The 26,358-nt window shown below is 35.2% G+C and overlaps 6 protein-coding genes across 7 annotated transcripts; 5 read left to right on the top strand and 1 right to left on the bottom strand.

The window, feature by feature from the left end:
* The first annotated feature begins 2,763 nt into the window (after window positions 1-2,763).
* On the top strand, window positions 2,764-5,411 carry LOC17882961 (probable serine/threonine-protein kinase At1g09600). The gene is made up of 7 exons (XM_006286613.2): window positions 2,764-3,268; window positions 3,420-3,704; window positions 3,792-4,109; window positions 4,196-4,423; window positions 4,511-4,611; window positions 4,708-5,083; window positions 5,182-5,411. Exons 1-7 carry the CDS (start codon window positions 2,780-2,782, stop codon window positions 5,350-5,352), a joined length of 1,968 nt encoding a protein of 655 aa, XP_006286675.1. The 5' UTR covers window positions 2,764-2,779; the 3' UTR covers window positions 5,353-5,411.
* Window positions 5,412-6,386: 975 nt separating this feature from the next.
* Window positions 6,387-9,497, top strand: LOC17881076. 2 transcript variants are annotated; one of them, XM_023780467.1, is made up of 11 exons: window positions 6,387-6,752; window positions 6,908-6,946; window positions 7,357-7,480; window positions 7,572-7,633; window positions 7,715-7,782; window positions 7,886-7,935; window positions 8,021-8,090; window positions 8,279-8,402; window positions 8,827-8,946; window positions 9,036-9,182; window positions 9,345-9,497. In XM_023780467.1, the coding sequence occupies exons 1-10, from the start codon at window positions 6,501-6,503 to the stop codon at window positions 9,135-9,137; spliced, it is 1,011 nt and encodes a 336-aa protein (XP_023636235.1). In that variant the 5' UTR covers window positions 6,387-6,500; the 3' UTR covers window positions 9,138-9,182; window positions 9,345-9,497. The 2 variants fall into 2 exon arrangements, with proteins under 2 accessions (XP_023636235.1, XP_006288150.1); XM_006288088.2 differs by having other exon boundaries at window positions 6,389-6,752; window positions 8,830-8,946.
* A 108-nt stretch (window positions 9,498-9,605) lies between these two features.
* Window positions 9,606-10,800, top strand: LOC17883269 (glucuronoxylan 4-O-methyltransferase 2). The gene is made up of 2 exons (XM_006288317.2): window positions 9,606-10,108; window positions 10,194-10,800. The coding sequence occupies exons 1-2, from the start codon at window positions 9,751-9,753 to the stop codon at window positions 10,697-10,699; spliced, it is 864 nt and encodes a 287-aa protein (XP_006288379.1). The 5' UTR covers window positions 9,606-9,750; the 3' UTR covers window positions 10,700-10,800.
* Window positions 10,801-11,354: 554 nt separating this feature from the next.
* On the top strand, window positions 11,355-12,405 carry LOC111830000 (putative defensin-like protein 142). Its single transcript, XM_023780329.1, has 2 exons — window positions 11,355-11,415; window positions 12,212-12,405. Exons 1-2 carry the CDS (start codon window positions 11,355-11,357, stop codon window positions 12,403-12,405), a joined length of 255 nt encoding a protein of 84 aa, XP_023636097.1.
* A 3,889-nt stretch (window positions 12,406-16,294) lies between these two features.
* On the top strand, window positions 16,295-20,682 carry LOC17884502 (methyltransferase-like protein 1). The gene is made up of 6 exons (XM_006286933.2): window positions 16,295-18,640; window positions 18,909-18,992; window positions 19,094-19,198; window positions 19,287-19,395; window positions 19,800-19,951; window positions 20,084-20,682. Exons 1-6 carry the CDS (start codon window positions 16,544-16,546, stop codon window positions 20,501-20,503), a joined length of 2,967 nt encoding a protein of 988 aa, XP_006286995.1. The 5' UTR covers window positions 16,295-16,543; the 3' UTR covers window positions 20,504-20,682.
* Window positions 20,683-20,712: 30 nt separating this feature from the next.
* Window positions 20,713-22,593, bottom strand: LOC17883513. Its single transcript, XM_006288403.2, has 6 exons — window positions 22,327-22,593; window positions 22,166-22,242; window positions 21,714-21,864; window positions 21,501-21,605; window positions 21,067-21,273; window positions 20,713-21,001 (listed from the first exon to the last, which is right to left on the bottom strand). The coding sequence occupies exons 1-6, from the start codon at window positions 22,426-22,428 to the stop codon at window positions 20,894-20,896; spliced, it is 750 nt and encodes a 249-aa protein (XP_006288465.1). The 5' UTR covers window positions 22,429-22,593; the 3' UTR covers window positions 20,713-20,893.
* Between the last annotated feature and the right edge of the window lie 3,765 nt (window positions 22,594-26,358).

The raw sequence follows: 26,358 nt of genomic DNA, 5'->3' as shown, positions 1-26,358 counted from the left end.
TCTTGTGGACTGATGGGGCTTCCATCAGAGGAAATGGAGACGTGTGTTGGACGTGGATACTTGATCAGATAGATCATAGCTTATATAGTTCTCTTGAAAAATCTCTTAGTAGATATCATATAGCAAACGAGAGACACCCCCAAGGCCGTGCGGCCGTGCCCCTTAAATGTATACAAAATAAGGCATGAGCTTTTTAGGATCCAAAAGTATACGATGCATTAAGCAGGCTTTACATTTGTGAATTATTTAACTGTGAGTAAATCCAAAGCAAGATGATTTATGCTCAATTGAGCTGAGCTTATTAAGATTGATTAAACTTAGATATTAGATAGCTCATGAAGAGCTTTATTCAAATGCAAAACTAAAAGATAAAAGGAAAGAACTTTAGATTGTAACCAAGATTAGTAATACTTTGATTCAATCATAAAAATAGTGAAGAAGGAGAGTTGCCTCTTTGACAACTCTCAAGGTTGAAGACAATGATGTTCATTACACACTTTATATAGTAATCTATCTTACTGGAAAACCCTAGTTACATAACATCATATTGCGCTTGGATTTCTCTTTTTTGTGTACTCTAATATTAACCACGTATACGATATGACGATACTTATTTATCGAGAAATTTTATATATTATTTACAAAATTAGGTAAAATCTAGTATATATATAAGTTTCGATTCAAAACTATTGAAAGGAATTGGTAAAAGTTTGCTCTATGTTAATATATATATTTTATTTTTTTTTCCTTCAAGGCAAAAGTTTAAGGTGTTTGATTTCATAGATACATGATCCCTTGTTACTAAGAGAGATCATCATGTGAGCTTTAAAAAAACAATATATAACTCTATATCCTAACATTAAAAAACAAAAGAATCAAATGTCTTTATGCAGTCTCTAATCCTTAATGCAACATGCATTATTTTTCTAATTATCTAGTCGACGATGTACGTGGTCAATGGGGAGTTTTGTTATATGCTAAATACTTTGTGGGAGACTTGAACTTAGAAGAGTTCTTTGGGATAATGTTCTTCTTTCTCGACATCGATGAAAGAAATAGAACAAGTGGAACTCCCACGATCTCCGACAGAAACATCCTACGTGGGTCATTGTCGTAACAACAACACAAACAACTGGAACAGCGAACCAAACCAAACCAAAATTTGGGATTCGGTTTGGTTTTGATACTATACATGTTTTGGTTTCGGACACTATTCTTAGTTCTTGGTTTGGTTCGCATGCAAGTAATTTTTTGACCATGTTTATTTGGTTTATACGGGTATTTCTCGGTTAAAAATCTTGTAATTTTGGTACTTTTGGACCAATGTCTCCCGAAAAATAATGTTTTCCGCCGGCATATGTATTTCAAATGATCGGAAAAAATTACTGGTACTTGTTGCTATAGAGATTTTAACTTTAAAATTTTAGCTGCAGAAAATTTGGTTGTATAAACTTTTACTGTTAAAATTGATTGGTAATGAACAACTTTTAAAGTTGTGCATGTTATTTTATTATTATTATTTTTATATTTATAATAAATATAAATTATATTAGAAATGAATATATAAATAACAAAGTATTATTGAAATAGATCTTAAAAAAACAAGAAAAAAATAAGAATAATTAATTTATAAAAGTAAAATATAAAAAATATATTTATAAACTTGTGAAAAGATTTTAAATGTAATAGAAAATGAAAATTAAATCTTTTTTAATTGATCAGATTTAAAGCCTGGTTTTTTAGGCTTTGTAAAAAATGGAAAAACAAAGAAGAAAAAAAAAGTAACTTTCAATGCTTTAAAAAAAAAAAAAGCAAAAACGAATGGTAAATTAATTGGTTTAAATGTTTTAAATATTTTTAAAGCTTTTAAAGTGTGTTACCAATCGGCCACATAGAAACCGAACCTGTTAAAAAGTAAACCTCTTCGGGTATATATATGCGGTTCAAATTTCAAGTATCTATACTGATTCGAACCAAAAAATTAGTCGGTTTGATATAATTACCAAATTTTCATACCCGAAAACCGAAAAAACCGAACTAACCCAAAAAAAACCGATCGAATGAACTTCATTTCTTTTTTACCGTTGGATCAGAACCTTCACTTTGTCTTCTTCATGCAAAATTCGTTAGTCTGTTTCCTAACAAAACACACTGATCAAAAATAGAAACAAAATCAAGAAAAAAAGAGATATTGTGAGTTGTCTTTGTCCAGAGAATCTAGGGCACCACCATAATTTCCGGCGACACAAAAACCAAATCCATCTCTCCTCATCATCATTCCTAAAAATTTCCATATCAGAAATTAACAAACACTCTTTGTTCGTTATCTCCTCTCTCTCTCTGTTTCTTCCGTTATCGAAGAACAGTTTTTTGCTGCAAGAAACCAAATTAACAACGTCTTGCAGTGGAGATAACGGAATCAAGAAAAAGAAAAAACCAAAAAAAATTGAGGGTTTCTTTTGTATCGTTCCTTCATCATCAATCTATCTTGTTTCTTGATTCACAAGTATCTCTCTTCTTATCTGAAATTTACAAGGGGTTTTATAAGATCCTTCTATTCAATTGGGATCATATAAACATCAAAAGATCTCTGAGTACATAAGATTTGAAGATCTCTCTGGGTGTGTTGAATCTTGATCATCATCTTCTCTTCTGTGTGTTTTATATCTCTGATAAACCTGAGATTCCTAGGTTCTTTTTGAAGCTTAGGGATCAATCAGGATTATATATATATATTTGTTTCTTGATGCGGATAGGCAACGAACCAGCCTGAAGTATTATGGGATGCATTTGCTCTAAAGGAACTGCAGAAGAAGAAGTTAATGACCAATATGAGAAACCAAAAGAGAATTGGAACAAAACAACGTCCTCAGTTCAGTTGATTGCACCTGTAACTTCCAAGAAAGATGATTTTTCACTTAAATCCGCGGATGAGAGCTCCCGTGGACGCAAAACCGAAGGGTTGGCGCAAAAACCTTCCGCTAGAGCCAGCGGGTTGATTGTTCCTGTAGATGATAGTGATGGTAAAACAGTAATTGTTGAGAGACCAACGAGGTGTCACAGGAGATGTTCAACTGCAGAAATTGGGACAGGAGGAGGAGGATTCAATATTTTTCAACCGTGTAATAATATCTCCACAAGTGTTCCACAGAGCCCTGAGGCCGAGCTTATTGCAGCTGGATGGCCTTCTTGGTTAACCTCTGTTGCAGGTGAAGCTATCAAAGGTTGGGTTCCACGAGGTGCAGAGTCTTTTGAGAAGCTGGACAAAGTTAGTTCCTTTACTCTCTCTGTTTCCATATTATTACAGTTTCTTGATTGATATATGTTTTTGTTGTGTTGTGTCTATTACATCCAATTTTGTGGTTAGTCTGTATAAGCTCTCTTTGGGTTGGTCATAATGTGAACACTGTGTTTTGCAGATTGGACAAGGGACTTACAGCAGTGTGTACAGAGCTCGGGACCTTGTGACCGGTAAAATGGTAGCCATGAAGAAGGTCAGGTTCGTTAATATGGATCCGGAAAGTGTGAGATTCATGGCCCGAGAAATCCACATCTTGCGCAAACTCGACCATCCAAATGTTATGAAGCTTGAGTGCCTTGTGACCTCAAAACTCTCTGGTAGCTTGTACCTTGTGTTTGAGTACATGGAGCATGACCTTTCAGGTCTCGCTCTTAGACCCGGTGTAAAATTCACTGAGTCTCAGGTACGTCAAGGATTTTATTATAGCGAAAAATGTACCAAAGAATCATGGACTACATGGAGATAAATCTTTTCTTGTTGCTTCTTGCAGATCAAATGTTACATGAAGCAACTTCTTAGCGGGCTTGAACACTGCCATAGCCGTGGAATCCTCCACCGCGACATTAAGGGTTCAAATCTCTTGGTAAACAATGATGGAGTCCTCAAGATTGGAGATTTTGGTCTTGCAAATATCTATCATCCAGAGCAAGATCAACCCTTAACGAGCCGTGTAGTAACCTTGTGGTACAGGGCCCCTGAACTTCTACTGGGAGCAACAGAATATGGACCCGGGATAGATCTGTGGAGTGTTGGTTGCATTCTTACAGAACTGTTTTTAGGGAAACCAATCATGCCAGGAAGAACAGAGGTATAACTTACCTGTACATTCATCAAACAATCACTTCTTTGAAAATTTATTGATTCAAGAAATGTATCTTTGACAATGTCTCTTAGGTGGAACAAATGCATAAGATCTTCAAGTTGTGTGGTTCACCATGCAATGATTACTGGCAAAAGACAAAGCTACCACTTGCGACAAGTTTCAAGCCACAACAACCTTATAAGCGTGTCCTTCTAGAGACTTTCAAGAATTTGCCATCTTCTGCTCTAGCTCTTGTTGACAAGCTTCTATCCTTAGAACCAGAGAAGCGGGGCACAGCTTCTTCGACGCTAAGTAGCAAGGTAGCTTTGTATTTCCTTCATCTAGCAGTTCTTCATTTGCCTCCTCAATCCAAACTCAGTTTATTCTTTCTTTTCTTTTTTCTCTAGTTCTTCACAATGGAACCACTCCCTTGTGATGTATCAAGTTTGCCCAAGTATCCTCCAAGCAAGGAACTTGATGCAAAGGTCCGTGATGAAGAAGCAAGAAGGTATGTTAGAAAGGTTCCTTATAGATGTATTCTTGCACTAGACAGCCACAACATGATTCATGTGAATTCCTAAACACACTCTCTATATAAATTCAGGAAAAAGGCTGAAACTGTGAAGGGTCGTGGACCTGAATCTGTGAGACGGGGTTCGAGAGACTTCAAGAGTACCACTACAACACCGGAGTTTGTTGCTTCAGGGAAGCCAAAGGATACAATAATCACTCGGAGGTTCAATCCTCAGGAAGATAGTAGAACCGGCTTGAGGGGAGAGATGGGAAGAGGAGACAGAGATAAAGGCTTTTCTCATACCAATTCAATGATTCATCCAAGCATAGCAGCAACATGGAGTAAAAACGAGAGCTCTAGGCACAATGTAGTTGAGCTGAAGGCTACCAGATCTAGCAACGTGCCCATGAATGGGAGATACTTGTCTCCTTCACATAAAGATGATGCAGCCATAGAACCCACAACGGTAATAAAACACTTGGAACTTGGTTGCCTTAATATATTAGCTATATAGTGTTCCCTTTACGATTATGGATCCTAAGATGTTTCCTCATGCTGTTTCAGACATATGTACGCAAGAAGAATAGAATGCACTGTTCGGGTCCATTGATGCCTCCCGGAGGAAACATTGAGGACATTCTGAAAGACCATGAGAGGCAAATCCAAGAAGCTGTAAGGAAATCACGACTTGAGAAATCTGCAACAAAGAAAAATAACAGAACATTTGCAAAGTAGAAGAAGACATGGATAAAAATTTGCTAACACCCAAAACAAGAAAGAACATTACCTGAACTGGAACAACGAAGATCCACCACACTTATCGGCTCTGCTATTCGATTCAGCGCTTCAATAGACAATACTCTTACAAAAATTTAAGCAAGCCAATGCCACAGCTATGCTTGTGGTAGTATGATCTTTAACTATGTAGTGTGATCCCTTGTACATGGCAATTCATGTTTTCTCTGTCTCACACACATTACTTGTGGTTTGTGGATGCAAACAAGTGTGCATATTTTAGCTCTCGTGTTTAGTTGTGCAAGTATATATGTAGATAGAAGCTTTTTACCGTCATTAACTCCAAAATACACAGAGATGGTGCATCATTGTCACATACAAACAAGCCAACTAAGATAAACTATACATATGACCTAATACTAACACACATTGCCTAAACATAGATCATAGAACATCATTATAACACCTTAGTACTACAACTTATCAAAAACAGACCTTTAAGAATCAGTTTCTCATGACTAACATGCACACTAATTCAATAAAGGCTCAATTTTTAAGAGCCACTAGATACAATTTTGATCAATCGTCTTGCTTTATTCCTCAATTGCTAAGTGATCAACCAAAAGCAACAACTCTCACACATACAAGATACAACCCCATCAAAGGTCTTTTAGCCACTAAAGATGCATTCTTTCGTCACTCTTCTTCTATGAAGCTTTGAAAATCGAACAAGACAGCCTAGGAGAGTATAATTTGCGCCTGAGATGACTACAAACTCGATTTCTCGGGTCGCGTTGCGAGAAATCGAGTCGCGTTGTTCGATTTCCAAACACTGCTCTTAAATAAACCTATGTGCTCTGTGACTGTGAAGTCTGTGATAGAGAAGGGATGGAAAATATTTACGTATTTGCCCTTAATGTTTAAGAGACTTTTAGAAATATAAGAGGGCAATTATGTAAATTTCAATCCAAGGTAAGATTTTCCGAAGAGTCCTCGTCGTCGTCGTCGTCGACAGTGTTGTTACCAGTCAAAGACTCAAAGCTAAGCGGCGAAAATTCGCACTTTGTGGTGACTCTGTGAATCGATTTTTCTCCTTTCTTCAGTATCGAATAAAGGGTCTCTGCAAAATCCAGATTTTGATTGGAACAATGCCAATTACGGTGGTTAATAGCACTCTTTGTCACCCGATTGCTTCGTTTCCATCATCCACGTTTCATTCTCATCAATTCTCGAAGAGAATCTCAGGAAAGGGGACATGGGTTTGCCAAAGGGGGAGACTTTATGTGAAATCGAGCAAGTTAGAGGCGAAACGGGATGAAGTATCACCGAAGTCGTCTGATACGAGCAGCAAGTCATCAAGCTTCTTGTCTTTTCTATGTCCGTTGCTTAAAGTTTTCTCTGTAAGTCCCTTCTCTTTTCTCGAAGTTTTGAGATTTTGCTTGGTTTATGTTGTTGTGTTCTCATTTGTGTGGTTGTGTCATGTTTCAAAACTACGTATCGAGAGTGATAGGTTCTTGATGTTGTTGGTCTAATATTTATCAGCTGTTGTTTCCAGGGAGGTGATCCTTCTCAAGAGCGGAATCATGCTCTAGAGGTTAGTCATGTTTTTAATTTATGTAGTTGTTTTGCAACACTTTGTCTCTAAAAACAAGGCTCTGCAGCCAAAAGTATATCAATTAGGTAACTTGGAGAAAACCACTGAATTAGATCTCACATGAGCCTGATTAAGTTTGGTGATGTGGAAGTGTTTAGATTTCAGTTTGCTGGTTCTATTAAAGCCTGTTTGGATATAAAAGTAACATTACATTGATGTCAAACATTGTAAAACTATTTCATGGTTCCTTAGATTGGAAGAGAAGTTGTGACTGAAGATTGAGTTTTCTGAACTTATTTACAGGGGCAATAGATTTTTGTTTCGCTGACTTCTTACAAGATAAAAGATTTAGATATGTGACGAAAAGATCTGCATTTTGTGTTCTTTTCTTATGGTTGGCATGAATAAAGGTTGCAACTTCTTCATTAGCATCTGTTGCAAGACTTCCATGGGGATCGCGAGTATCAACTGCGAGTATAGATAACTCAGATGTTTCTTCTAATCCTCCTTTGCGATTGCAGCTTTTTGAATTTGGTATGTTCTTGTTGATGTCACTATAACAAAGTGCATTAGTGGAAAGCCAATTTTACATTGTGAGAGTTTCATTGTTTTTTTTGGATGATAGAGGCATGTCCCTTTTGCCGGAGGGTACGGGAAGCCATGACTGAGCTAGACCTTTCTGTAGAAGTATGAACTGAAACATCTTTTCCCGAGAGATGGCTAATTAAGCAATAAATAAAAATTTATCCTGATATTTTGTTGGTTCAGGTTTATCCTTGTCCTAAAGGATCTGTAAGACACAGAGAACTAGTTAGAAGATCTGGCGGAAAAGAGATGTAATTTTACATTCTTGTTCTGTCAGTTTTCATCATTCCGTAGCAGTTTTTGTTTTCCTTCTAATGGTCTTGTCGTTAAAATTCTGTGAATGAAAATTTGCAGGTTTCCATTCCTTGTCGACCCGAATACTGAAACTTTAATGTATGAGAGTGGTGAGTCATAAGTTCCAACATTAATAGCCTATTGTCGTGTTCTTTGGATATCTTTACATTGGTTCCCATCTCTTTTCTAATTTAGGTGACATCGTAAAGTACCTATTTAAACAATATGGAAATGGAAGAGGCCCTTCCACAGGACTTCTGGAAAGGTGAGCATTTTTAGAATCTGCTATACTTGGGTCAAACTATCTGGGTTGTGTACTGTAGTCTCCAGCTCTTATCCTAGCGTAGTATTCATGTAGACTAGTTGCTCTTTCCTGTTAACTAAAAGTTTTTATAAAAAAAATTTTTGTCAACAAGTTTTAATTGTATAGCTGACTTTATTAGAATTGTCCAGCACCTTGTTCACTGGATGGATGCCAACACTTCTCCGAGCAGGTAGAGGCATGTCATTGTGGGACAAAGCTTCAACAGATCTGCCACCTAAAATGCTTGAGCTCTTCTCTTACGAAAATAACCCGGTACTATGCTTTTTTCTTTTCCTTTTTCGTATGGAAGACTCTTCTTGTGATTGGTCGTTACATCCACACATTCCACTACTATATTATCGCCATATTTTCCTGTTAATATGATTGGCACTAGAATTGTATATGAGTAAGATAGCAAACAAATGAAGGGTCTTTGACCAGTTAGTTGTTTAAGATCCTTTTGGCATTGGGAAAGTTAAGAGGTCTCCACTACAAATCTCCTAGATACTTAGGGTTCTAGATTGTAAATTGCAATCCATGATTTATATATAATAAAGAGGATTGCTTCATAATTCAGAGCTTGAATCTTATGATATAGTAACTTTCTCATCAAGAAGTAAATAATACACTCTTTAGTACTATTATATTCCGGAGTAGACTTTGGTGAGCAAGGGTTTTGATTCCTATTTTTCCCTAGCAGTATTCACGGTTGGTACGTGAAGCACTGTGTGAGCTGGAGCTCCCCTATGTATTACACAACATTGGAGAAGGGTCAACACGGATGAATTCACTTCTAAATGCTTCAGGGTCCAATAAGGTCTATTTTTCTCCACTCTCTGTCTATACCAAAGTCTCCACTCTTACAAATCACTTATAGAACGCTGTTGTTGCTTATACAATTTACAGGTTCCATTCTTGGTTGATCCAAACACTGGTGTCCAATTAGGTGATTACCAAAAGATTCTGGCTTACCTCTTCCAGACTTACTCTTCAGCAGCATCTGCATAGTGCATATATAGTGCCTAGTCTGACCTATACACCATTATTCCCAAGGTACATAGTCAAAATCCGAACTTTCGAATATTACGACAGTAGGTATCTCAATAGAATTAGTGGCATGTTCGTGGAACTTTAGATAGAAAGCTAGATCTGAAACAGTAAATCTATGGAAGTTTTCTAAATTAGACTTTTAACTTATTACATATGACAATGCAGGATCAGGAATGCATAGTTACAGAGAGTACTTTTTCTTATTTTAAGCAACTTGAAACATTTTGATGTATATAATAGAGTAAAGTATTGTATATCAAGACTAAACACACCTGTCATGTTTTGTGTGTTTGGCATCAAAGTCTTGTTTTTCAAGCATCTGTTTGATAACAAAAGCCTTCCCCACTACGTTTCACATCGTTCCAATCAAATTATAATAACATACAACAGATCCTCACCACCAACTTCTGGTTCAACAGCAACCTTAGTTGCCGTCATGTCATCCTCAACTTCCCCAATCATTCTCTCTTTTAAGGTTACATCAAATACAACCACAAAGCTCTTCTATCTTATCTCTAGCTCTCTCCATACATTAAAACCGGTTATCGCATAGAGGAGAGAAAGGAAAAACATGAGGAATAAACCACAATCATTCATCAGCTCAAAGCTCATATTCATATGTTGCTCAGTCTTGGTCTTGTTCATTCTCTTCTTGAAAAGAGAAACCATCTCTTCCTCTTCAAACTCAACCATACAACACCAGAAACCTAAATGCCCATCAACCCCACAACAATGCACCAAATTGCCTGTTTCTCTATCCGATGCATTGGTTCACTACGTCACCACAGAGATCACACCACAACAAACGTTTGATGAAATCTCAGTCTCAAAGAGAGTCTTGGACAAGAAAGCTCCTTGTAACTTCCTCGTCTTTGGCTTAGGACACGACAGCTTGATGTGGGCATCTCTTAATCATGGTGGACGCACTTGTAAGCTTCTCTCATTACAACATGTCTTTTAAAAGTTTAAACAAATCTCTGGTTCCTATATAAAGTTTACTTCTTACATTGCTAGTGTTCCTAGAGGAAGATAAAGCTTGGATCGAGACAGTAACCAAGAAATTCCCAAACTTGGAATCATACCACGTCGTATACGACACAAAAGTTAAAGACTCGAACAAGCTCATGGAGCTAGAGAGAACAAAAGGTTGCAAAGCCGTGTCTGACCCAAGAGATTCAAAATGTGCTTTGTCGCTTAAGGGTTTCCCAGCTGACGTGTATGACACGCAATGGGATGTGATCATGGTGGATGCTCCCACTGGTTACCACGAGGAAGCTCCAGGGAGGATGAGCGCTATCTACACGGCGGGTTTGTTGGCTCGTAACCGTTATGACGGCAGCGAGACTGATGTTTTCGTTCACGACGTTAATAGGCCAGTAGAGGACGAGTTCTCCATGGCCTTCTTGTGTAGAGGGTACATGAAGGAGCAACAAGGAAGGCTTAGGCATTTTACTATCCCTAGCCACCGGGAACGCATCGGTACACCGTTTTGTCCGGCGGATATCAGTCGCCGGTTTTGATATTGTGTCTAATGAGAGCAAACTTCAAAGAACAATAACACATATATTGTGTCTATCGCCATTACGGTTCTTATAATTCAATACCACATATTCAATTCATAGTTTTGATATGATTATTATTTAGAAAAATGTTTTTTAAACTTTAAATGAATTTTTTAAAAGACTTTGGAAAACACAAATATAATTATCAATTTTCAAGAATCTTATGCTTTTAAGTTTTAGTGATCAAGAAACTTGTTTCTCTCATATGAGAGATATTTCATATTTTTATAAAATAGTGTCTCATTGAATTTTCCACCATATTTTTTCTTTGAATATCTAAAGATATGCAAATTAACTATGAGATATTCATCTTTATTCAAAGGATTATTAATCCTACCTCTATATATGGAAGATGAACGAGTCTTAAGGCTTTAACTATTTTTAACATATGAGATGAACAAAAAAACATCAAATTGTGTAAGATCACAAATAGTCTTCTAAATCTGAATTTAAGGTAGGTGTATAGCTTAAAATAGAATATGGGTTACATACAATTCTAATATTTATGTACACTTTTTTCTTTTCTTTTGGTTTATTAATTTACTTTTAAGAACATAATATATTTCTTGACAAAAAAAAGAAAAACAGAATATATTTATTTCTAACATTTAAGATGAAGAAACTATTTCTTTTCACGTTTACTGTTCTAATTATCTTCAACGTTCTTGTGATAGGTATGCAAATTTATTTAGAACCATTTTAATAAATTACATATAGCCGTTCTAAAAGGTGATGTATTTGAACACCATATTAGTTCTTCAAGATATTCAATTATGGTATATAAATTCTGTGTCATAATTATATTTTTCATCTTTGAATTCCATAATATTAGGTTTAGCCCTCTTTTCATTAACAAAATTCGTAATTAAGATAACTAAGATAGCCCTCTTTTTCATTAGCTCAATTTTTTCTTTTTAATAACTAAAAGGTTCTCAGCCGAATCTCATACATCCCTTCAGGCCCGAAACCAGACCATACTATATAGTTTCGTCCCAAACGCTACTTGAAAATTACAAATTTATAAAATCTATTATATGCGTTTTTCAGGTTTTATGGTTAAATTTTTTTTTTTTTATTTTTTTTTTATTTTTTTTTTTATTTTATGGTTAAATATTAAATTTTAATGATAGTTTAAAATAACTTCTTAGACCCTGTTTGTTTGGTAAACATGATGCGTTATCCAGATACAGTACCTAGACGCAATATATAGATAATGTTCGTTTCCGTTTTTGGTTCATGCGTCCAGAAATTGTATATGAATGCAGTTATGTTTTATTTGGTATTTTGATATTTGTATATGAATACAAGATATGTAACAATATTTGTTGTGGTTTTGTCACAACAATCAAAGTGTGTTTTGGTAAATATATTTGTTATATAAAAACATTTACTTACACGCGAAAACGCGAACTATTTTGAATTTTGTCATGAAAACTGAAATTTTAAATGTTTCATATGTTCAAATAACAGGATTTGTGCAGGGAGACGAGCTAACTACATGTGCTAGGTATTTGCCTAAAAAACCAGGAAAATGTGTTAAAGAAGACTGTTATCGTTTGTGTAAGAAGAAATGGCCAAAAACAAGACATGGTACTTGCTATCCAACAAGAAACCCTAACACATGCATATGTTACCTATGCGGTGCCTCCGACGTACATCCTTAGTTTTTTTTTTCCATAATAAAACTTATATTACGATTGTAATAACATAAGAAAAAATTTGTTGAGTCTTGTAGCTCTATTGGTTCTGATATTAAATTTCAAATATGTATGGTTATTTGTATGTGTATGCGTTTATGGATGAGAACAAAGTTTTAACTATATAATTACCTATGATGGCAACCGTTATATTGTACATAGTGTTGTGGTGAATAGCTCATTCGCTGATCCACTAGCTCGTCTAGATCCTTAGTTAGTTCGGCTTTGACCACTTTTGTAATTGTCATGCTTTAGCATAAGTTTAGGTATTTCCATAAAGAGAATCTTCGATTACTTGCCTTAGATAATCCATACTTTAATTGTCAAGATTTGCACACCAACATCGACCATTTGAATAACTATGCCAATATTTGCATAATTTACATACATACACTCTAATTTTATGCCAAACGACCTTATGTAATTAGATAAAATAAAATATTAATAAGATCATATATAGGTGAAAGGACAATAATTATTTTTGTTAATATGTTAGATTAAATTAGGGAAAAATGTCATAATAATCCCAAACTTTCAACGAGACAAATGCAATGTAAATGCACTTATGTATGCCACAATGCAAATCCAAATGGAAGAAAACTAAGAGAAGTGAGCCTACAAAACCAATGAAAACACATGACATCAGTTAGTAATCTGAAGAGTGTTTCAGAGATGTAGTGCTTATGCTGCTCTCTAAACCATTACCACAACTTTGTTGTAGTATATTAACCCATCATGCAAAAATAATTCGACGTTTGAAAAGTGTGATATTCATCATTTCCATACGTAAGGAAATTACCAAGAACTAAGAAGCGTCAATTTTCCTTTTTTGTTTTAGAAAAAAACACATATTTTATCCCCAAATGTCACAAAATTACTGTCATTTTTATTGTTAAGAAAACACATATTCTAACAAATCAACCAAAAATCCTGAAAATCCATTTAAATCCCTCTAAAATCTTCTAAAATTATAAAATTAGTACACCCCCTTAAGAGAAAGTAGCATTTTCCTTAAGAAAAGTTGAATGATATTGTTTGGTAGTTATTTATCCTTCTATTTACAACACTATACAGTATAATGTTAATAATAGCCTTTTGTTATATACTTTTGTAGTATGATATTTTCGTAAGTATAACCAATTAAATGATGATTGTGCACACTGAGGTGTGGTAGAAAGAGAAGTGAGGAAAGCTAGCTAACTCTCTATATATAGAAGATGAACGAGTCTTAAGGCTTTTAATTGTTATAACATATGAGCTGAGCAAAAAAACCTGAAATTGTGTTAAGACCACATCCCTCTAAATCTAATTTTAGGATTAAGATGCAGTTCTTCTATATACATATACATTTTTTTCTTTCTATCTACTAATTAACTTTTCAAAACACAATCTATTTATTTCTATCATTTAAGATGAAGAAATTATTTATGTTCACATGTATCGTTCTAGTAATCTTTACCGTTCTTAACATATGTACGTAAATTTATTTAAAAATCATTTTAATATACTATATGTAGCCGTTCTAAAGTAATAAATTTGATTACCAAATTATTTCTTCAAGATATCAATTAAACTGTGGTAAATATATTTTGTGTCATAATTATGATTTCACCTTTGAATTCCATAATACTCTCTCCGTTTTAAAATAAATGATATTTTGGCCTTATTTTTTAAAAAATTAGATGGTTTTCTCACTATGCAAAATTAATTATCCATTTCAACAATTTATATTCTACAGATTGCTTTTTATTGGTTAAATTGTGTTTATATGGATATTAAATGATGTTTTTATATAGAAATAAACAAAAAAATAAATGAGAATATGTGTGCATTCGCTTAAAAGATCATCTATTATATATATATATATATATAAAAACTTAATAAACCAAGATAATCGTGCTATAACTTATTTTAAAAAATATATATACACATTTCCCAGGTTGTATAGTTAAAAATTAAATTTATATGATAGTTTTAAAATCACATAATTTAATTCTTCTTAGGTCTTGAGTGGCTGTAGATTTTAAAGTTGTTTTTGGTTTTAGTTTTTTTTTTAAAAATCTACTTTATAGCCAGTCAAGATTATGAGAAAAATGGTTTTCCTAAACTATTGTGAATCTAGATTTTAATGGTTTTTGTCAGTTTGTAAAGAAAATCTAAAATCCATATATATCAGTTTTTCATTTGTTTAACGTGACTGAATTTATTTTTTCTATTTCTCATTTATAACAAAGATTTTTAACACAAACTAAAAATCCATAAACTAAAATCTAAAATCCAAAAAACCAAAAACTATAATTTAAAAACCAATAAAAAAAACTTGCAAGCACTTATGGCCTTAGTAACAGTTGTTTGTGTTTGTCAAAAAAAAACAATCAAGAAATTTATTCTGTAAAACTAATTGGTTATTTCAACACATTTACTTACACTCTGCCTATAATTAATATTTTTAATGTTTCATATACAAAAAAAAACAAAAGCCAGCAACAGGACGTCATCCGAATGGAGATTCATGTAATAGGCTTTTGCCTAAAAAAGCTGGAAAATGTGTTAAAGCAGACTGTGTTGGTATTTGTAAGAGAAGATGGCCAGAAACTGTTGCTGGTTATTGCTGGCCACCAGTAAATCTTACCATGTGCCGCTGTGTAGTATGCCGCCATATGTGACTGTTAGCGTTTAACAACAGTCACACATCGTTTTATATTGTTTATGGATCGCTTTAAATCGCTAGATTTCAATACTACTTTTCATTAACGTATGCAATAAGCAATAAGATATGGGTATGGATGATTCAAAACTTGTTCTAATTCTTTTTTTATTTAGATCTGTATTGGTAATTTTGTTTGAAATTTACAAAATAAAATAAAACAAATATTATATTACTTTTTTTTTTCAACGAAAAACTTTATTGATTAAGAATTAATAATGTCAGCATACAATTGATTCTGCAACCATCGAGGTGGACAAACACCCGTACATAAGAAATTGCTATCTAGAACACCAAACTTAGCAAGGAGATGGGCAGCTTCATTACAACAACGCTTAGCAAAGACAAAATGTATATCAGAAAAAGAAATAGTCCATTGTAAGATATCTCGGCAGATCCCTTCAATTAAGGCATTGTGAGTTTTCCTTTGAAGCATATCTATTAAGTCAGAACAGTCACTCTCCAAAAAGACTTGGCGAGATCCTCGAATCCAGATTTGTTGAATCGCAGCTAGGAACGCCTTTGCTTCTGCTTCAATAGGTGTTGATGAGTTTGGAAGAAGAGAAGATTCCCAACATCTAGGATTACCGTCATTGTCTCGTAAAATCCAACCACAAGATGTTCTGTAAGTATAAGGATCAAAAGCTGCGTCTAAAAATATTATATTACTTAATTACGAATTCTTAAACAAAAATTTTCTTCTTATTATTATTATATTTCTTGTATGTAAAAGATTTTTGAACTTTTCGAAATAACAGAAAATTTAACCTTGTGCATATGTTACTTCTTTTGATTTTACGTTGTACTTCAAATAATATACAGTCAACATAAAATAACCGTTTAATGCGAAATCAACCAAATTTTAAAAATCATTTTTGACAAAAGCACAAATAATCTGTTAAAAAAAAAACATTTTAAGAAATCGAAAATTTCAACGTTCACATTTCAAGTTTGAGCTTTTTTTAAGGTATTTGTTTTCTTAAAAATTATGGTTTTGTGTATTTTTTTTTTGTAACACTTTGATAAAAAAATCATATTTTTCGTAACAACAATTTTTAGACACTAAGTGGATCGAACAATATTAATGGGCTTGGCCCAATCCTTTTTGATTTTGTGTCGTTCGTGTTCCTCTCACTTCGCCGTGCTCTCTCTCTCTCAAACTCACTCATCTTCTCGAATAACATATTCCGATCTTCTTAAATCTAAACTCAAAACTTTCATCTGTAACCTTGAAACTATTTAGATTTGAAAAATCGTAACTTTATCGGTGATGTTTTAAGTAACGAAGCCTCAGTTATGGAAACGGAACCGTTGCGTGGAATGTGGAATTGATCGTGGTGTTGGTGGAAACCCTAATTTCCTGGGTTTAGGGTTTTTGTTAGCACACCCTGAAATCAAATGAAGAAGAAACAAGAAGAGAGTTCGTTGGATAAGCTGAGCACTTGGTATGAAGATGGAGAGCAAGAAGGTGGGGAGAGAAGTGAGAAGAGGAGATTGAGTCTTAAAGCATCGGACTTTGAGAGTTCTCGAAGTGGTGGGAGTAAAATTAAAGAAGATAACAAGTCTCTGCTTGATGCAGAGCATCAAGATCGTGATTCCAAGGGTTCTGATAAGAGAGAAAGAGATGGGAGAGAACGAACTCATGGGTCTTCTTCTGATTCGAGTAAGAGGAAGAGATGGGATGAAGCTGCTGTTCCTGTTAAGAAAGGTGAGGATAATGATGGTGATTTAAAAAGTAGTAAGCTTTCTGATTCTAGACATGATAGTGGTGGAGAGAAAGGTTCTGTTAGTAATGAACATGGTGAGGGTAGGAGTCATTCCAAGTCTGATAGGAGTTTGAAGTCTAGTAGTAGAGAGGAGAAGAGTAAGAGTAGTCGAGGTGTGAAAGATGATGATAGAGGTAGTCCTCTTAAGAAAACGAGTGGTAAGGATGGTTCTGAGACTGTGAGAGAAGTGGGTCGATCTAACAGGTCTAAAACACCAGACAGAAGTGGAAAGCGTCATCAAGAATCTGAACAGTTGGATGTGGACTATGACAAGGAGAAATATGGTCGGAAAGATGAGAGATCCAGAGGTAGGGATGATGGCTGGTCTGATAGGGATAGGGATCAAGAAGGTTCAAAGGATAACTGGAAGAGAAGACATTCTGTTAGTAGTGATAAAGATCAGAAAGATGGGGACTTACTTTATGATCGTGGCAGGGAACGGGAATTCCCAAGACAAGGACGTGAAAGGAGTGAAGGCGAGAGGTCTCATGGTCGTTTGAGTGGTAGGAAAGATGGAAACAGGGGTGAGGCAGTTAAAGCTTTGTCAAGTGGTGGTGTTTCAAATGAGAATTATGATGTAATTGAGATACAAACCAAGCCACTTGATTATGGCAGAGGAGAATCAGGACCCAGTTTTGCTCGTATGACTGAATCAGGTCAGCAGCCTCCCAAAAAGCCTATTAATAATGATGAAGAGTGGGCTTACAACCAGGAAGGTAGTAGACAGAGAAGTGAGACTTTTGGGTTTGGAACTTATGGGGAGGATTCGAGAGATGAAGCTGGTGAAGCCAGTTCTGATTACTCAGGGGCTAAAGCAAGAAACCAGAGAGGAGCAACCCCTGGTCGCACCCATTCTGTTCAAACCCCTAATAGAGGTCTGCAGACTCCACAAGGCATGAGAGGGAACAGACCTTTAAGGGGTGGGAAAGGAAGACCTGCTGGTGGCAGAGAGAACCAACAAGGTGCCATTACAATGCCTATCATGGGGTCACCATTTGCAAACCTTGGAATGCCACCACCCAGTCCCATTCATTCTCTTACTCCTGGTATGTCGCCAATTCCAGGGGCTCCTGTTGCCCCTGTCTTCATGCCTCCATTTGCTCCAACTCTTGTCTGGCCTGGGGCCCGAGGAGTTGATGGTAATTTGTTACCTGTTCCTCCTGTTCTCTCGCCTCTTCCTCCTGGACCATCAGGTCCAAGATTTCCTTCAATTGGCACTCCAAACCCGAATATGTTCTTTAATCCACCAGGTTCTGACAGAGGAGGGCCTCCCAATTTCTCTGCGTCTGGATTCAATGTTTCTGGGCAAATGGGACGTGGAATGCCATCTGATAAGAATTCAGGGGGATGGGTTCCTCCTCGAGGTGGTGGACCTCCTGGTAAAGCTCCTTCTAGGGGAGAGCAAAATGACTATTCCCAGAACTTTGTGGATACTGGAATGCGGCCCCAGAATTTCATCCGGGAGCTGGAGCTTACCAATGTGGAAGACTACCCCAAGCTGAGAGAGCTCATACAGAAGAAGGATGAGATTGTATCTAACTCTGCTTCTGCACCAATGTATTTTAAAGGCGACTTGCATGAAATTGAGTTATCACCCGAGTTATTTGGAACAAAGTTTGATGTTATTCTTGTTGACCCACCGTGGGAGGAATATGTCCATAGAGCTCCTGGTGTTTCTGATAGTATGGAGTACTGGACATTTGAAGACATTATCAATCTCAAGATTGAGGTGACTATTCTTTACCCCCTTCAACTGCTCATAGGATTTTAGGGTGCACACATACTCTTGGGATACATTTTTTATACTGATGTTACACTCTGCTTAGCACTAGATCTAATTTTGCACGGATGTCATTTGTCATCTGAGTAATAGCTAGAGGAAATAGTGATACTGAAAATATAGTATTTTGACTGGTATATAGATTTTGGGGGTAAGGTTGGCTGCCATCTTTGCTATTGTGGTTTGTAACAAAAGCAAAATTTTCCATTTATTGTAGGCAATAGCTGATACGCCCTCCTTTCTTTTCCTTTGGGTTGGCGATGGTGTTGGGCTTGAGCAAGGGCGCCAATGCCTAAAAAAGGTACATGATTTAAACAATTTCTCATTTCCTTAATTGTTTTGGATTTTATTTTTCTTGACAGTATTCACTTTATCAATATTTCTTTAATTTGTCTGTAACAGTGGGGTTACAGAAGGTGTGAAGATATTTGCTGGGTGAAGACCAACAAAAGTAATGCAGCACCAACTTTGCGACATGATTCTCGTACTGTGTTTCAGCGTTCCAAGGTCCAGTATGGTCTGCTATTGTCCCCTCGTTTGATTCTTGTGTTGCATATCTTTGCTTTATTCATTTTATTGGTTTCTCTTTGTATAGGAGCACTGCTTGATGGGTATAAAGGGTACTGTACGGCGTAGCACTGATGGACATATAATCCACGCTAACATCGACACTGACGTAATTATTGCTGAAGAGCCTCCATATGGTTAGTAAAATCTATTTTGCTTGTCATATCTTCTTCCTTCTCTCTGTTCTGCTATCAGCTTTCTGTTTCTTCTAAAGTCAACATGATAAGAGTTCTACATCAGCTGTTAAATGTGTATAAATAGAATTGTTGCTTCATGTGATTTAAGGTGTTGAGTGTTTTGGTACCGGTTTTGGGCCTATTGTTGGGAGGGAAGCTTTTGGGTTTCTCGAAACCAAAACCCTAAATTTCCTTTGGTCCTCGAATATGGTATATGGGATTAGTTTGCTGTATTAGTCTTGGATTCTCTACAGTGTGAGCTCGTTCATTGAGAAAGATATCTAAGTATTAATGACTTTGTATCCTTACTATTTATTGGTCGTAGGTGTTACTTAATTACGTCTCTTAATGCTGCAAATCTGTAGGTTCAACTCAGAAGCCAGAAGATATGTATAGGATAATAGAGCATTTTGCACTTGGTCGCCGGAGGCTTGAGCTTTTTGGCGAAGACCACAATATTCGAGCTGGCTGGCTTACTGTTGGAAAAGGTCTTTCTTCCTCAAACTTTGAATCACAGGTAAAATCTAATACATTGTGCAGACATTGATCCCCACCTCCTGTTTACATGAGCTTTTGGAATTATGCAAGGAACTTTTTTGACTGCATGTGTAAGATCTGTTTGACCTATTTTGGATATTGTGTGCTTTAGGCTTATGTGAGGAACTTTGCGGACAAGGAGGGTAAAGTATGGCAAGGAGGAGGGGGGAGGAACCCACCTCCAGACGCACCGCATCTCGTTGTGACTACTCCTGACATAGAATCGCTGCGGCCCAAATCACCAATGAAGAACCAGCAACAACAATCATATCCAACGTCTCTAGCCTCTGCAAATTCCTCAAACCGAAGGACCACAGGAAACTCACCACAAGCAAATCCTAATGTTGTTGTCTTACATCAAGAGGCTTCGGGGTCTAACTTCTCTGTTCCGACCACTCCACATTGGGTGGCTCCAGCTGCACCAGCCGCTGCAGGTCCTCCTCCAATGGACAGCTTTAGAGTGCCTGAAGGTGGCAACAACACAAGACCACCTGACGACAAGAATTTTGACATGTACGGCGGATTTAATTGATCCCTCCCCAAAATGCAGAGTTTCTAGAATTGTTTCTATTGGATGGATTTTTTGCCCCCTTTGCATTGAGTATCTTTGCTCCTTACGGTTTTGGTTCTCTGTTTGTAATTCTTTTCATTTTTTTTTTACTTTCGTAGAGCCAATACTTTATATTCATTTCATTATAAGCTTTTACCTAATGCTCCCGATTTGCTCCATACAAAGTGATGTATTCAAATCATACGCATTAAACCCTTTATATTCACAATTTACAAAGTCTTATCTGGTAAATGCATCCATTGGTATGACTCCCACAGTATGTGTAAACCACCAAACTAAAAAGTTCTTAGAGCGTCACAAGCAGCCATGGTTCTCAAGAACTACTTGTAGGAACCTCCAAGAGACCAGAATCTAAGATTCACTCACTCCACATTCCAACAAAAATCTCTTGTACTCAAGCTCCACTCTGCTATATGCTTCATCCATTTCATCTGTAGCTTCCTCATTCGCTGAAGCGACCTGCATGGAATTAGCTGCTTTAACAACTGAAACCAAATTTGTAGGAACTTCTGTAAGTAACTCACTCTGTGTTCTGGCGAGAAATCATCTTCATCAGAAGCAAGTGGCTCGTTCCAATCAATCAATGCGGTTCTCCACCTTGTTCTTTTGGAGCCATGGTGATGTCCATCTGATGTTTTTCTGGAGATTATTGTGTGTAGCGTCCCAATAATGCATGCAATGGAGAACCCAAGGACAGGAATGAGAGAAGTGAACAAAACACCTGTGTTTAACTGAAGAGAGACATTGTTACAGGTTGGAAAACACACCCAGAGTATACAATCCTAAGTTGAGTCACAAAGAATCTAATGCAAGGGTTTATAGTAGCACCACCAACGCATTGCTTAAACACATGGATCCAAACCACAGAAAGAAAACTGAATATACTAAAAGGGTTCAGAACATGAATCTGAAAGGAAACTCAAATCATTAAATTGACAATAGGGATAAATGCTCTTACATGAGGCAGATTTTGGTGATTAGGTCCTGAAAGATCATCTGCAGTGCTAACAGTCTCACTGTATTTCTCTTGCCGACGTAAATCAGATAACTCCTCAGTTGTGTTCTGTCAGTACTCATCAATTTTCCAAAGACTAATATAAGTCAGGATCTCTCCCAATTCAGATGATACCATTTTAAGGACAAGAAAAATACAATAACTTCTGTGATATACCATCTTAGAGTCATCTATAACAGAAGAAAGAACAATAGCGTCAAGCTTCTCTTCAAAATTTATGTCATCAAGTCTACTAATTGTCTTAATCTCTTCAGGATTTCTAACTGATACTCCATATTGCTTCAGAATACGTCTCAAAGACTCGCTTCTGCAACATTAGAGAGACAAATTCTACTGAAACGTTGCCAAAATAACCCAAAAGTTCTTGCCTTTCAAAGTAACTTTGATTGTTCTCATGCAACTACAACAGTTCAATTGCTGATGAAGCTGAAACCATCATTTTTCAAAGCAACCACCTTTAAATAAAGAACTTAATCACCAGAACCACACAATTCTTATCACAAATGGCTCAACTCTAAACTCCACAGCACCAATTCAACTAAGCAATTAATGAAGTTCATAAACCTTTTTCACTAACCACAATTACACACAGAGAACAAAGTCATCACCTTTTCTCAGAACGAGCAAGTTCATGTTTAGTCCTTATCTCCTTCTCTGACATCTGTTGAACACGAAACCTCCATCTCTACAATACCAAACATCCACAGAATCAATACTTAAAACTCAAAGACTCAAATAAGAAATTGGTATCTTTGCTTGTAAACCTAACCTCTGAAACTCGTCTAAACCGTTTATTTCTAAAACCAATCAAGGAGGAACCGAACACGACCTCATTGATCAACGAAGCTGTCCCAAGATGCAAACTTGCCATGTACCCAGAAATTTTCAAGACGAAAGGAGAAAGATTTAGAAACGGACCATGTTCCACCAGTTAGAAGACATTGTCTTCTTCGAATACAAAGCTTTCGTCTTCATCTGAGAAAAGCAGAACACATGGTCCCCAATTATCGTTTTTTTGCCCATAGAGAGTTTAGAGACAGCTCAAAGACTCATTGAACGATACAAAGGGTCCTCAGTTTTATGAAAAGGACGTTTCTTTTTTGGAATATCTCTGAGTAAAAAGGTAAGGGGTTAATTTTATAACAAATGAAAACATTGGGGTCTATATGTAATTTAGAAATAGTATAGGGGGTGTAGTAATGAGATGCTTCCAAAACCCAAAAAAGAAGAAAGAAGCAATCATTCAGATTTTTTAGACTGTGACATCTTACCTTTTTACCGCCACAAATCACGCGCGAGATTCTACACGTACCACGCGCTTACCCACTTCTTCATAACCACGCGCTTCTCTTGGCCATGATCCTCGAAGGTTCGTTCATGACTGATTAGTTTCAAAAGAATATGTTGATGCTAATTTTAGTTGCGTGTAGTAGAAGTTACTGTTTTACTTGGCTAATAAGTTATAAAACTCTAGCAATCCAAGATTCTCTCAAGGTACTCATAAAGAGATTGTTTTCTTTTTTTGCTTCTTAGAAAATGTTTTGGTTAGCCAGATAATTTAGTGTCATGTCTTCCATATATATCATACAAGTGCCTCAGATGTGATCATACATAGGAACGAACGAAACAACCCGGTCTGCTTACCATGAGAAAATAGCAAAAACCAACTCAGACTATTTGCTGGCGGTATATTTATACCCAAACTACGATACCCGACAAACGATATTGTTTTTGCGAGTTTAGGTTGTTATTTGCCGAGTATCATAGTTTGGGTATAAAGATACCGTCAGCAAATAGTCTAGATTGATTTTCGCTATTTTCTCCTGCTTACCATCTACTTATATATGTGATCCATAAAGTAACCCTCAAGCACAAGAGTTGGTACAATGTCTGCTTCATCGGTCCACGGCAAAACAAGGAGATGGTTGGATTTGGAGAGATTCCAAGAACTAGGGAACTCGATGTTAGAGTTCTCGATCTCACAAGTCGTCTATACTTGTACACGTACTAGGTATAAGTAAATATATATTGAATATCTCATTTCTTATTAGAACTTGGCTTGAAAGTTGAAACTAAGCTAGCTTTTTGGACAAGACCCGGGAACTAAACCAGCAAAGCGAGTTTGGTCATCGACCAGTGTTGGTACATAAATATATATGTTAGCAAGAATATGTGACTTTGATATTTATTTGTCTTGTCAATAAAATTCACAAACGAAAAGCTCATTTACCTCGATTACATTATCTTTTATTTTCTGTTTGGTGCCAAAAAGGTTTAATTTTATGAACCATGTTACACAAAAATATAGGAAAAGGAATCATTTTTTATAGTTATTTTTGTGTTAAGAAAAGAAAATTTATTTTGGTCTATGTATTATTGGGTTGCTATGTTTAGACCCGACCAGTGCTTTTAACTTTATGAAAACGTGTTTCTAAAATAGGGTCGAGCATATATACAACTTCTACATATATCTTTCTAACTCTTCAATTAATATTAGCCAACTTGTGTGAGCATAATACAAGAAAAAACAATTTTTTTTTATGATCGATTACAAGAACATTGATGTTAATTCAACCTAACTAGTATATCACGTTTACTTTGTGTTATAACTACAATAAAACCTTGGGAAAATTTTCAGGCATCACATTTTCTAATTTAACTAAGAGTTCATATATATAACCATAACCGATATAAGTTTATAAACATTTATAGACACTATATATTAATCTAATTTTAATTTACTAAAATTTCTAACATATCCTTAAGTTACTTTAGATATAGTTTTCTTGTTTTCTTGTTTCATTGTAATAATAACAACCCATGTTGATCGGCTATTAATAACATTGCCATGGCCGTGTATAGTCTTAATATATATTTTTTTGGTAGAAACAATTCTTAATCCTTTGTTTGTTTTAATGTGAAATTTATTCAAGAAAAGAAACTAATGACAAAGGTCCATGAAAATCTAGAAAATAACTAAAAATTCTAAATCTAGTATCCAATATTTTTTGTTAAACGATTGAAAAAGTTTTAATCCTGGCCATATATAAATTGTTGGATTTTTATTGGAAACTATATATTTCTCCTAATATTTGATAACCAAAAATCAAATGTTTTTTTAAAAAACCTTTATTTAGGATGTCGTGCAAGTGACATTTAAGACTTCCTAAACAACGTATTCTAAAACATTTGTTTAACAATAACCTGAGTGACTTAGATTAGTAAAACTTATTTACATATAAAAATGGGTTTTTGAGTTTTAGAGTTTCGTATGATTAAAGAAGGAAATAAAAAATCAAAACAAAACAAATATTTAATTACTTAAAGAAAGAGTCAAAAGAGAAGATGGAAACTAGCTAGGGCAAATAAATGTAAGAGATGTACCAATAACGTCAACATCTACACACCTCTCTCCATCTTCTGCAATAATACAATTTGGTTGTCACTTTCGAGCCCTAAATCAAGCTCTGCAAATTCACCTTTCTCTTTAATTTCTCCACCCAAAGGAATCTTTAATATTGCGTGTTAAATATATGATTTTTTAAAAACATTTATTAATTATCTCAAAATGTATATACATGTTTTGGTATGTAATTCTCACTTTCTTGAAAGAATGAAACATACGTACGTATAATTACGTGTAAGTTATGTATATGTATTAAAGATTTTGTAAAAGTAAAAGGTTAGGTTTACTAATGTTAATTAATCACACATGTTTTAAATTAAATAAACACTTATGTATAGACTAAATGAGTGAGTGGTGCATGGTGATATGTTTTGAGTGGTGCATAATGTTCTTTTGGATTTATATATGATAGGGTTCGTTCATCATCCACATATATATTTTACGATTTAATTAACCCACAATTTTTTTTTACTATAATAAACTCTTTGTTAGTCACTATCGATTCTTTAATTAGCAAATTAAAACTTTTAAATTATTAATTAGGTCATGGTGTTCGGTCATAGGATATTTTCTCCTTCCAATTTTACAAAAAAATAAATAAATGTTGAAACATTGTCCTCATATGGATGTAAATGGTATTGAGAATATTAATCATTTTTTTTTCTTTTTTTCCTTATTTATTTATTTTTACCATTTTAGAGATTAATTATTACAATCATCAAAACAGAAAATAACGATATAGCATTACAAGAAAAGATTGTGGTAAAAAAAAAGTTTCACTGTATGAAGAAAATAAATGTCGCATGTAAGCAAGGAGTTATATATATTTTTACTACATACTGCTTGCAATTTATTCGTTCAATGATTTTCTTCAATAATATTACAATTTAAGTTATGACCGTAATTAAACCCTAAATTGTATACTGCCATTCAAATTTGTAATAAAATCAAATTTCTTATCGTTTTTATATATTTTCGTGAATTTGTATATACTGTATATGCTTGTTTTAGGCAATTCGGAAATTGCAATTTTTGAGTTTTATCTTTGAAATAACTAAAATCTTTTTGATTGATAATTTTTTTACCATGAAACGAAAACATTTACATCATATATATAATTTGTATCTTCTGGCATTCCAAATCTTGGTTCTGGCATCCTAAATCTTGGTCTTACCGTGAACTTGACCAAAATATGAAATGATGACGCATGTAACTTAGCTAGAGTCTCAATATTAGAAACTTTAGAAAATGAAAATTAAAAAAAACTTCATAGTTTATAGGAATCTTTTAAGCTATATATAAATAATCTATGTGTGAGATTTAGCTTAAAAGAAAGGTAAAAATAACTTTTTTGTTTGCTCTATAAATTCTTTTTTTTTCTTTCACATTTTTTTA

This window comes from Capsella rubella, unplaced genomic scaffold, assembly GCF_000375325.1.
Source record: "Capsella rubella cultivar Monte Gargano unplaced genomic scaffold, Caprub1_0 scaffold_6, whole genome shotgun sequence".
NCBI classification, from domain to species: Eukaryota; Viridiplantae; Streptophyta; class Magnoliopsida; order Brassicales; family Brassicaceae; genus Capsella; species Capsella rubella.
This window is presented reverse-complemented; position numbering and strand designations above follow the sequence as displayed.

Coding starts and splice junctions, on each gene's coding strand:
- LOC17882961 (XM_006286613.2), top strand. CDS start 2,780: ATGGGATGCATTTGCTCTAAAGGAACTGCAGAAGAAGAAGTTAATGAC. Junction 3,705..3,791: donor TAAAATTCACTGAGTCTCAG/GTACGTCAAGGA, acceptor TGCTTCTTGCAG/ATCAAATGTTACATGAAGCA. Junction 4,424..4,510: donor CTTCGACGCTAAGTAGCAAG/GTAGCTTTGTAT, acceptor TTTTTTCTCTAG/TTCTTCACAATGGAACCACT.
- LOC17881076 (XM_023780467.1), top strand. CDS start 6,501: ATGCCAATTACGGTGGTTAATAGCACTCTTTGTCACCCGATTGCTTCG. Junction 7,481..7,571: donor ATTGCAGCTTTTTGAATTTG/GTATGTTCTTGT, acceptor TTTGGATGATAG/AGGCATGTCCCTTTTGCCGG. Junction 8,091..8,278: donor TCCACAGGACTTCTGGAAAG/GTGAGCATTTTT, acceptor AGAATTGTCCAG/CACCTTGTTCACTGGATGGA.
- LOC17883269 (XM_006288317.2), top strand. CDS start 9,751: ATGAGGAATAAACCACAATCATTCATCAGCTCAAAGCTCATATTCATA. Junction 10,109..10,193: donor TAATCATGGTGGACGCACTT/GTAAGCTTCTCT, acceptor TTACATTGCTAG/TGTTCCTAGAGGAAGATAAA.
- LOC111830000 (XM_023780329.1), top strand. CDS start 11,355: ATGAAGAAACTATTTCTTTTCACGTTTACTGTTCTAATTATCTTCAAC. Junction 11,416..12,211: donor CTTCAACGTTCTTGTGATAG/GTATGCAAATTT, acceptor TTCAAATAACAG/GATTTGTGCAGGGAGACGAG.
- LOC17884502 (XM_006286933.2), top strand. CDS start 16,544: ATGAAGAAGAAACAAGAAGAGAGTTCGTTGGATAAGCTGAGCACTTGG. Junction 19,199..19,286: donor CTGTGTTTCAGCGTTCCAAG/GTCCAGTATGGT, acceptor CTCTTTGTATAG/GAGCACTGCTTGATGGGTAT. Junction 19,396..19,799: donor TGCTGAAGAGCCTCCATATG/GTTAGTAAAATC, acceptor GCAAATCTGTAG/GTTCAACTCAGAAGCCAGAA.
- LOC17883513 (XM_006288403.2), bottom strand. CDS start 22,428: ATGGCAAGTTTGCATCTTGGGACAGCTTCGTTGATCAATGAGGTCGTG. Junction 21,274..21,500: donor ATCACCAAAATCTGCCTCAT/GTAAGAGCATTT, acceptor GTCTCTCTTCAG/TTAAACACAGGTGTTTTGTT. Junction 21,002..21,066: donor ATTTCTCGCCAGAACACAGA/GTGAGTTACTTA, acceptor AATTCCATGCAG/GTCGCTTCAGCGAATGAGGA.